Below are 11,434 nucleotides of genomic sequence, written 5' to 3'. Positions count from 1 at the left end.
GTTTTTCTAGAACATCTGCACTTTGTTAACAATTTTGTCAACATACATGTATGTGTCTGCTGTCACAGTTCACAAGAAGTTTTCACCATCTACATTTTAAAGCGCTTCTCTGTCCATCTAAGGCAAGCATCTGTTGACAGAAGTATGTAAACTAACATGTCTTTAGAGAGCTCATCTTAAAAAAAAAAAAACAAGTTTCAGAAATCACCAAAAAAGTACTCTGAGAAGGTCCAGCCGCAATGACACATAAACCACATCGGTTACGAGGTTTTTCTGACAACTGTGTTAGAAGAGGGCTATAAAGAGCACAACTTGCCTTTCCAGTTCTGACAGATTTTAATAAACTGTGAGCTTTCACAGGCACAGTTTCAGCAGAAGAAGGGGTGACACACAGGTTACATGCAGCCTACTAGGACTCATTTTCTTGCCTTTTGTCCGTAATTGATGCCAACGTAACCTGTTCTTAAGGTAAAGCCACCGCTCTCCGGCAGTAAGGCGTTATAAGGAGGTGGGGCACCATGAGAAGTGCCAAGTATCCCCACATCCACGATGAAGCCCTCGGAGCTGCTCCCGGAGTTACAGAGACAGCTGGCGGAGCTGCCCAACCCCTCAGAGCTGGCTGCTGCAGGCGTCGTGACAGGAAAGCCTTCCTCACCCTGCGCTCTGCAGAGGCCTGAGGGGCTGACCGGGAGGCAGACCCAGAGGAAGCCCCGCGGGGGCCTGGCTTGCGTGCCCCCGGCTCTGAGGCCCAGGCCGGGCAGAAAGCAGGCCAGGGCAACCCGGCTGGGGCCGCAGGGGCTGGGCCGCTCCCGCCTGCCCAACCCGCAGGCCGGCAGCCAACCGTACCCTGGGCTGCATCAAAAGAAGCGTGGCCAGCAGGTTGAGGGAGGTGATTCTGCCCCTCTACTCTGCTCTGGTGAGACCCCACCGGAGCACTGCGTCCAGCTCTGGGGCCCTCAGCAACAATGGACCTGTTGGAGCGGGTCCAGAGGAGGCCCCCAAAAATGATCCGAGGGCTGGAGCACCTCTCCTATGAGGCCAGGCTGAGAGAGTTGGGGTTGTTCAGCCTGGAGAGGAGAAGGCTGCGGGGAGACCTGATTGCGGCCTTTCAGTACTTAAAGGGGGCCTACAGGAAGGATGGGGAGAATGTTTTTAGCAAGGCCTGTTGTGACAGGCCAAGGAATAATGGATTTAAACTAAAGAAGAATAGATTTAGAATAGATATAAGAAAGAAATTTTTCACAATGAGGGTGATGAAGCACTGGCACAGGTTGCCCAGAGGGGCAGTGGAGGCCCCATCCCTGGAAACATTCAAGGTCAGGTTGGACGGGGCTCTGAGCAACCTGATCTGGTTAAGGATGTCCCTGCTCACGGCAGGGGGGCTGGGCTAGATGACCTCTAAAGGTCCCTTCCAACCCAAAGCTTTCTATGATTCTATGAGGGCCCGGCCCGGCCCGCCGAGCAACGCCCGCAGCAGCCCGCTGGGGACGAGGGCGGGCCGGCGGCGCTCTGCGCATGCGCGCCGGAGCCCGCCAGCACCTTCGGCGCCTGCGCGGTGCGCGGAGCCGCGGCGGCGGGCGAGGCGGGCGGGGTGAGGGGGCGCATGCGCCCTGGCGGCTCCTGAGGCGGGGAGGAGGCGCAGGGAGGAGGGGTGGCCGCTTCCCCCCATTTAGCGGTGAGGGAGCGGGCGCGGTGCTTTCGGCTGCCAGCGCGGGAGAAGCCGGGCGGCCGCAGGGGACCGTCGGAGGGGGGTGGGGGGAGCCACTGTAGCCGCGGCCACTGCTCCCTGCTGCTCCTCCTCCTCCGTGAAGCGCCCTCCACCCCGCCCTCTCCCCGCCCGGGACCGAGTCTGGTGGCCACAAAATGGCGGATGGGGAGCTGAACGTGGACAGCCTCATCACCCGGCTGCTGGAAGGTGAGCGAGGCGCCGGGCAGCCCCGCCTGCCCGCCGCCCCCCACGGGCGTAGCGGGGAGGGCGAGCGGGCGCCGCCGCCTCCCGCCGGGGCTGCCGGCGCGGTGGGGGGGAGCGGGCGGGGCGGGCTCGTCCTGCGCTGCGGCCGGGGGAGCGGGGGCAGCGCTTCCCCCGGGCTGGCGGCCGGGAGGGGGCTTCGCGCCCCTCGCCGGTGCCCCCAGCCGCGGGCCCGGCCCTGCGGAGCCCCTCGGAGGGAGGAGGGGCGCTCGTAAGCGTCCTGTGGGCGCTGGCGTGCGCGGCGGTCTGCCCGCCCTGTCTAGGTGAAGTGGCTGCTTTCCTATTTAAAACAAAAAATAAATAAAGCGAGCGGCCTCGCTTTCCTTCTTCCCTTTCCCCCCCGCCGCTGCAGCTGCCTGGGTGAGGGAAGACTCGCTAGCTGAGCTAGGGGCGGCCTTATCCCTTCCTCCGCTTGGGTTAGTCGCAGTCTTACGTGTTTAAAATTATGTGTAAAAGCTGCGTTAGGTATGGAGTTGTACGTACGTGTCAGTGGAAGCAGAGGGATTTAGTGCGCTGACACTCCTCTGCCTGCCTACGGGGCAGTCTCCAAAAGCGGGTCTCATGGAGGGCGAATAAAAGCTACGAAGGGGTTTGTGTGTATTAAAGAGTGACCCTATCCTTTAAAATAAGGACGAAACTGACTTACTCCCTGCTTTTGGAGAAGCTGAGGAATTATTCCTAGCATTTACTTTTTATTTAAGTTATGTCTTGAATGTTTAGTCTTCTTAGGCCTCTTCTCCCATTAATCTTTCATTCCACATTCAACAAATACCTGGTATGTTGGAGATGAGAGTACATGCACGGGTATGTGCTGTTCACGTACTTGGTTGCTGTACTCCTTGGATAGTTGGATCACTTTGCAGGAGGCTTATGGAAAGGAATTTCTGGGGTATGTACAGTTCTGGAAGTGAAACAAGTCTTGTAAGTCTGAAAGTTTTGTTCAGCTGAGTTACTACAAAGAGTTTTTAGGGCTTTGAGGATTTTTTTTTAGTAGTTACTGTTCTTTTTAGATGTGAAGCTTAGCTATGAACAATAAAATCAATATTTTAAAATACATAAAGGCTTTGGGCAACTGTGCTCATGTTTGTGACTTAAGGTATGCAGTGTAGTATAGTATGAAGAAACCTGCAGGTATCATCAGTTGAAGTTTATCTTTGATCACTAATGCAGATAAAACTCCCTTTTTCTGGATGTTGAAACCCAGGTTAGTAGGTACGTTTCTAAGACAAATCAAATAGTAACCTAGTAAACATTGACTTAACAGTGCACATTTTTTTGGGACGTCAAAATGCATGTATATGCATGGTGGTGTTTTTTTCTGAGATACACTTTAAAAATATATTTGAAAGGTACTTTTCCTCTTTGCTCATCAGTGTAGTTACTTAAATATGGATTGCTTTAAGAGCAGGGGATTCTGCAGTGTTTTGGTATGCGAATCGTTATCTTTTTTTTAACTCAAGACTTTTAAAATACATGCTCCATAACTTTTACATACACAGTAAATACTTGTGTTGCAACTTTCTAGCTTTTTGGGTTATGATTGGGCGCCTTGTGTCCAAGCAACCTAATCTGTGCTCTGTGTTCCATAGTACTTTAATCTTTAGGGATATGTATGTGCAACTTCTGAACCAAGCTTTGCTTATAATTTTTCATGTCTGTTTCTCCCTCTGAGCAGAGATTAGGAAGATCCTTAAGGGAAATGGGGTGTTTTTTCTCTGCTTGTTACCTACTAACAGTAGTAGGAGTACCTTGTACAACATCTTGTATCTGAAAGGGAATAGATTCTTGCAGATGTGGGGGGAGGGGGGAACTATTAAAAATTATGCATTGTGTATGAATTATTTTTGTTTCCATTAACATACTTTGTTGTACAGCTAGTATATAATATTTTAAGCTGTGGTTTGAATAGTAGTGTTTCACAGTGAAGCTTTTTCTTTGTACAATTGGCAGCTCACATTCTGGAGCTCATGCTGTTGCTTAGCTGACCTGTTCTGGTACAGTGACTATGAATCCCTCAGCAAGCTGCTTGCGCAGAAAAATTTCTATTGACTCTTATCTCTGGAGCAAATAATTTGTTTAAAGCAATTTTTTTGCTCCATTACTCACACTTCAACTTTGTCTTAAAGGATAAGGAAATGTGGCTTTTGAGCTGTAAAAATGCACATTGAAATAATAAAAAGATAGTTTTATGAAATGTTGTCATGCCGTACATATTTAGTGCTTTTGGTTACTTTAAGTGAAATGGATGGCTTTAAGTTTGAATAGCAGTCTACAATTGTCTTTCAGTTGCTGCTGCATATAAATTTTAAACAGTAGCAAATACATATCAAAAGCTACAGCAACAGGAAACTTCCCTGCTGTCATTGGGTTGCTGGTTGCTGACACCTGTTTCTCGGCTATGGTATTAGCTGTCATGAGTTCTTGCTCTTACTTTAATTAGGTTGCTCTAACTGTTTTTACCCTTGTTGCTCAAGACTATGTTTCTTTTGGGTTATATAACACACTAACTTGTCTTTTTATTGGAATTACCTACTTAGATTGTCTTACCCTCCATGTGTTTTTTTTTCTTTTTCCTGAGATACCAATATGAGGTGGCCAGGCTGCTTGGGAGAATTCATCAAGAACATCTTCCCAACCCTCAACGCATGTGCATGCATGCTTATCTTGAATGTGTACCTATTTTAGAGATCTTTTGAGTGCTGAAAGCCAGGTGGATTAACTCTTGAGTTAAATTTGGTAAAGTTTTCAGAAAGACTCAACCACAGTGTAATGTATGGTGATAGTCTTCTAGGACATTAGCTTTTAATTTCTGTGTTCTTTTGCATATACCAGGTTCTTATCCTCTTTATTCATTGGTTAAGTGGTAAATTTAGGAGTGCTAAGAGCTTGTTTTGAATTGACTTTCTCTTGGAATGTGTCTAGTACTTGGTTACTAGTTAGTGATACCTTATAAATAATGTCTATTTGGAGGAAAGTAAAACTTAAGTGTATACTGTATGCATAAAGTCTGAATGTAGGAATGCTTTCCCTTACTACTTCTACCTCCAGACTTAAATTCCCATTCCTGTTTCTTTGCTAGAAGAGTGGTGGAGATACTAGTGCTCTTGGTTGTGTGCCTGACTGATCTTGGAGATACTTTGAGCTTTATTGTAAGATTTCTTCTGATAAAGAAACCACTTAAGTGAATCTGCAAAGATTTATAGGTCATGTGAATGCAAAATTCCATAGCTTTGTTAAAACACTTTTGGACTGGTAAGTGACATGAAAGTGAATAAGCCAAATTAGTCTTAAAACTGTTTCTTGCACTGGTGTTCCGAATTCTAGCCATGGGTCAGGCTTAGTTGTGCTATGGTACACAAAAAGATGATGACCTCATTTTTGCTTCAGTGTGCTTACTTTTTTTTGTTGTGTTTTGTCTTTTTCTTCCTACCTTCCCAGCTATGCCATCTGGTGGATAGATTTTCCCAGTCCATTCTTGCTGTGGACAGCACAGGAGTATGCACCCACACGAGGCTGTCATGAGTACAGCAGATGTAGAATATGTTGTGTTCTGCCCCATCTAAGTGCACCATGTATCCCTCTGTGGGAAATGCTCTGAAATTTGCAGAAATGCTGAGCTAAACTGATACACCAGGCTTACATTTAAGCCAGGTTCTAAGGAAACTTAAAACTTTGGTGATGTGTGGAAAAGTTCCCGCTGTTTCAAACCAAGGATGCTGGAATAGGTGTGACCTTACTTGCAAAGAGTGCTGTGGATGGTGTTAAGTAAGGCTGCCATATTTCTCTCCGGGTGTTGGGTTTCCTGTTTCTGTACTGTAAATGTGTCTCAATTTCTGGATATAAGGCAGCCCAGCTGGACTGGACTTTCTGCACTCTCAAATATTTAGGTATCTGTCTTGGTGAATGCTAAGGAGTTTACCATATGGAAGAGAGGATGTACTTGGGGAAACCCAGACATACAGTAGCCTTAAATACAAGCTGGATTTCTGTGAAGAGGGTTTATTTATATAGCTGTACAAAGAAATCTACCTTGTTTAGGCAAGACCCTTTGCTTGCCTAAATACAGCTAACCTGTTTCAAATGAACAACTTAAATTCATTTGATGGAATTTAATGTGGGTCTGCTCTAAAACAAAATTATTTTTTTGTGAGGCTAGGAGTGCTACTAGTTCTGATGGTACTGATCCACCAAGAAAGCGGGGAAGTACTTCTTCAAGAAGAGAGTTGTCAGGCTTCCAGTAAACGTGGAGAATGGTTATTGCTTCAATGTTCAGCTCAAAGTGTGATTTTTACGATTGCCTTAATAAAAGCTGGTTGTGCAGTGTTCTTGCCATGTCATGTGATATCTTCTAAGAAAGCTGCAACCTTCAGTTTCTGATTTCAGAGGTCTTGCAGGTTGTGATAAAGATAAATTTGAGTATTGTTCAATTTTTCAAATGGAAGTGGGATTTTAAATGCTGACGGAATAATTGAGAGTTTCTTTATTAGTTTTAAATGCCATAGAGCTGCTGGGCTAATGTGTTATGGTCAATAATGTCTGTCTTGGTTGGTCAATGTCTTAACTAATTAACATATCCAGCCAGCCTGATGGTGTGGTATGATACAGTAGTACTGCTTGCAGTTCCACAGGCTACGTAACTGATACTGAAAAAGAGGCAGTTGTAGAGAAGAAAAATAGGCCTTAGTGATCTGTTGCTGAACGATATATATAAACCATGGAGGTGAACCTTGAATAAACAGGGGTTGTTACCCAGTTTGGTGTGAAATCACTGGATAGATATTAGAAAAATAAACAAGGAAAACTTAAGGAGTTTCTTGAAAAGATGTATTTTTGAAATATTCTAGTCTTTAGAGAAGGAAAATAAGCAGTTTTCATACATTTTGAGGAGGGGTAGGTATTGTGTTAATTGAGGAGAAGAGATAGAAAGAGGAATGTTGTTTGTTTCTGGGTTTGTACAACAGTGCAGATATCAGCCAGTTCACCTTTAGCTTTATAAGTGCATGACGAATGGGATAGTTGGCTTGAAAAATGGCACTGAAGGCCAAGAGCCCAGCATCAGGCAATGTGTGCTGGTATTCCTTTATTCTGGCTGGTTATTTTGCCACTTGAAGCCTACATGTTTCAGTAACTCTTTCATTTAGATATTCTGCAGCACAGTTTTTACTTGACTCATTCAGTGTCTTGCTCAGAGTACAGCTCAATCATTGTATAAAAGGAAAAAAAAAATCACTGTTTTTATTTAATGTAGATAAGATTTTTAATACTTGATAGTTGCAATTAAATGCTCACTAGTGACTACTACGAAAGTAGGTATGTAACTTTTTTAAAGTGTGGGGGGGAACCCGACCCAAAACACAATATATATATGGTTTAGCACTGTGAAGTCAAGCATACTATACTTGGCTATTACTCAGTAAGGTCAGATGCTGTACTTGGTGAAGAGCGTGTGTGTATAGGGGAATCTATTCTTAACTACAACCTGAGGCGCCTCTAATGCGATATGTTTCTGGTTCATAATTTGGACATAGAAATGAACCTGTTTACTGCCTTCTCTTACTGTTGTGTGATTTGTCTTAGTACATAGGCTAGGTCATCTTAGTTTCACAGCACCATCTTCTGTGTGTTTCCTGGGTTTTTTAAATATCAAGCTTGATATACACACAAAAGCTTTGTATCATGCATAACCATATTAGTTAAATACCTGAGAAATTGAAGAGGTGCAAAAGTCATGTTAAACCCTAGCTTTTTGTATTACAACTTAAGTAATGTCTCTCCTTGGTGTTTCTCAGGAGTTATGAAGTAACTTGGTAATTTGCCTCTGCCTTCCTCACATTTTAGGAATTTCATTAGCACTGCTTTATAGAAAAAGAAAGTTAAACTTTGAGAAAGAAGTTGAATTTTTTGAGGTTTTTTGCTAGGTTAGCCTTCCAAGTGGACTAGAACAGGAATTGCCACCACTTTGTATAGTACAGCATGGTGAGAGGCTTCTACCTTATGTTTTGCTAGTTGCATGAGTTTTAGGTTCAAGTGTAATTAAATGAACAGTAAAAATAGACAAATAACAAGCATTAGGGTTACGCATTTTGCTTACAGAATGGAGTAACTAATGTGATCTTGTCCGTCAACCTTGAATTCAGCAATTCTTGGAACTGTGCATGATACAGAGTGATTGAGACTGTCAGTTTATGGAACCTCTGTGTAAGGAAGCAGGTGGTCCATGAAAAGCAAATATAATGGGTGGAGGTTGGTGTAGGGACACTTGCGTGTTTTTACGGGCTTATTTCTGTATCCCCTGAAGCAATTTAAGATACCAGTTTCCAATAAAGTGCCTTCTCCATGAACATTAATTCTCCTGGATAGTATGTATTTTAAGAATGTAAATGCAAGTTTGGGTAGAAGAACTTGCTTAGGACAGCTGTGCATACCACAGCTGATTTAGTAATTGAAGAAACTTCTATTAGTGATGCCACAAAATGAGCAGCTTAGTTAGTTAGTGCGAGAGGCACACTAGAAACAGTGTGACAGAATAGGTTAAATGTATTTTCTTCACTGTTTGGTTATTTTCCTGGTTGGAAATTAAAGGCTTGGGCAGTCTCTTACTCTGCAGTGAATTTGTGTTGATGTTAAATGAGTCCTACTAAAATGAGTTCACAAGCAATCACTGTGTTCTTCAAGCAAAATACTTAATATCAAGGGCATCCAGTAAAGGAAAATGTATTAAGATTTTAAGAGTACTTGGATATGAAAGCACAGTTCTTCAGGAAAAAACTCCTTAGAAGGCTGATTTTTCTATTTTTTTAGTGGGGAGTTTGGATGGTGTACCCTAGGAAAGGTACAGGGCTTTGCTGCCTGCACCATCCAGAGTAGCTGTATATTCAGCAATATGCTTCTTACTGAATTGAGCAGAGCTTTGGCAGGGCTTCATTTGTATTATTGTTGTCCACCAGTGTAACACATGAATGAAAGCCGTTCTGAAGTTCTGTTACAGCAGCAGTTCTAAAACTTTGGAAACTTGTGTTGCTGGCTTAACTCTGTGTTTTTCTGCGAGATAGGGAGTGTCTTCTGGATGACAGCTGAACAATTTAAATAACAGAAAATATTTTGAGGGAGTAGCAGTTTTGCTTTCCAAAATGAAAGACACTTTAAATCCAGTGTAGGATTCCTGACTTAAAACCGTGAAAATATATAACTTGGGTTTTAAAAATGCTGAGAGGAGAAAACTTCAGAACATGTTTCCTAAATCAGTGTAAGAACTGTTTGTTTTTTCCAAGTAGTAGGTAGTGCCACCTTTGGCTTCCAAATCCATTCTGCTCCTACTATTGAGAGGCTCTTCAGGATTCATCAAATAGTCCGAAGTACTTTGAAAGTACAAAAAAATAAATAGTTAAATGTTGTAGTTGTTAATCACCAATCATTAAACATTCCACAGAAGGGGGGTGGGAGGGAGTGTAAGCTTGTGGGAATTGCTTGTGTGCAATTTGTAAAATTGCATGCTTGCAGTCTTGTGTTGTAGTTTTGGGGTTTTTTTAGCTATACTCTGGCAAAATAGATCTCTAAAGCAATAATTTCAGAAATAAGCTTGGCTGGAGCTACTGTGAAAAGTAGCAGAACCAGCTGCTTATTCCTTCACTAGTCCTAGCCCAGGTTCACAGTGGATGTATTCACCAGCTTGGGGAGCTATCTAGATTACACTTTTGTTTTCTTGTGTTTGTACTAGAAAGAAAAGATCAGTTCACTGATGCAGTTTACTGTGTGGCCACACAAATGCATATACTTGCAAAAAAAAGCAGAGTGTGAGGAAAGGAGGCTACTTCTTAGTGATAATGCTGGCCCAATTTTTTGTGCGACGTAGGAGAAGTCTGTCTGGGTTTTAATGTTATGCTAAAACCATGAATGTTTTGTCCAGTAAACAGGACACCGTGGTATTGGAGAACACAGTATAAATGCTTAGGACAGCTGTGCATACCACAGCTGATTTAGTAATTGAAGAAACTTCTATTAGTGATGCCACAAAATGAGCAGCTTAGTTACCTAGTGCGAGAGGCACACTAGAAACAGTGTGACAGAATAGGTTAAATGTATTTTCTTCAGTTCATGAAAGAGTATGGCAAAAAGTAGTGCTCATAGAACTTCCAACAGCCAGTTCTTGACCTGTTTTCCTTAGTGTTATTTATTTTCTTCCTCTCCAGTATTGCCTTGCCTTATGCAATCTGCTACTCACTGGCATGAATTTAGGAGGATTAAAAAAGTAATGTTTTGCTGAAGTTTTTCTTTCCTGCCACTATGCAACTCATGTCTCAGATTACTAATTGCTGTTAGTAGCCTTGCTAAGGTTGCTTATCAAAGGTTGTGTACATGCAGAGACTGTTTTAATATTGATTAGAGCAGCTTTTGGATTACTATAGGATCTGTTGTGCTAAAATAATAGCCTGACAGTACAATGCATATAGCTGCTTTTAATTCTCTTTATTCCCTGCTATGTCACTCTGCTTTAAGCTCCTTGCAGCAAAAGCCTGTTCTGACATAGCACTGTGCATGTGGGATTGTGTGTTACAACAGAAATTGCTGTCCCTACCAAAGACTTTAATGTAAATCAAAGCTTGTTTACAGCATCTGCATCTTAGATTAAAGAGAATTAATTTGTATCTAATGTTGAGATGCTGTTTCTGCTCTGGGTAGATGACAGCCATTAAAAACGATGGTTTTCCCAATACTGTTAAAGGCTTTTTGTGAGCTACAAATTTTACAATGCATGCAGCTATGGCTTATAGAATCATAGTATCGTTTAGGTTGGAAAAGGCCTTTAAGATCATCCAGTCCAACCGTTAACCTAACATTACCAAGTCCACCACTAAACCAGTTAAGGGTATAGTAGCAATTTCATGTTTCCTGGCTTGGTGGCTGGCTGGATTATTTATAATGAAAGTAAAAACTAGGAGTCATTAAGATTGGAAAGGACCTCTAAGATCATCAGTCCACTCATCAACCCATCACCACTATGCCCACTAAACCATGTCCCAGAGTGCCATGTCTACCTGTTTTTTGAACACTTCCAGGGGTGATGACTCCACCATGTTTTAAGAATGGCTAGCTGTAGTAATTTGTAAATGACTCTGAAAAATGTCACTTACACTCTTGATCTCATTCTTGTAACCTCCTCTTAAGTCTGTTCTTTGGGATTTGGCTTTTGAAAAAGTAAATATGGTGAGAGTTGCTCTTGTTTACAATCCGTACAGTGCTCAGCTGGAGTCAAGGAAACTTGAACAAAATTCCAGTTGTAGTGTAAGCTGGTGAAAGATGTGCTTAGTCTTGCTTGTGTACTTGTACCACAGCTGTGGCACAGCTGTTTCAGATGACTACTTGGCAAACCTTTACAGTGCCTTTGTGAATCCAGTGAAGGGCTGAGGCTTCCAGGGTCACTGTCGCTTCTCATTTTTTGATGTTTAGTACCCTTATTGATGATCA

General features: G+C 43.0%; 1 protein-coding gene across 2 annotated transcripts in view; it reads left to right on the top strand.

The window, feature by feature from the left end:
• The first annotated feature begins 1,766 nt into the window (after nt 1–1,766).
• Nucleotides 1,767–11,434, top strand: part of PPP1CB (protein phosphatase 1 catalytic subunit beta) — a 33,243-nt gene continuing 23,575 nt past the window's right edge. For both annotated transcript variants that reach the window (XR_012830928.1, XM_075707205.1), the window contains exon 1: nt 1,767–1,915. Coding sequence is in view for 1 of the 2 variants with exons in the window: in XM_075707205.1 (XP_075563320.1) it covers nt 1,864–1,915 (52 nt within the window). In the remaining variant the exon portion in view is untranslated. The remainder of the gene's footprint in view (nt 1,916–11,434) is intronic.

Source organism: Pelecanus crispus, chromosome 3, assembly GCF_030463565.1.
Source record: "Pelecanus crispus isolate bPelCri1 chromosome 3, bPelCri1.pri, whole genome shotgun sequence".
In the NCBI taxonomy this organism is placed as follows: Eukaryota; Metazoa; Chordata; class Aves; order Pelecaniformes; family Pelecanidae; genus Pelecanus; species Pelecanus crispus.
Note: the sequence above shows the minus strand (reverse complement) of the source record. Positions and strands in the feature narration are given on the sequence as shown.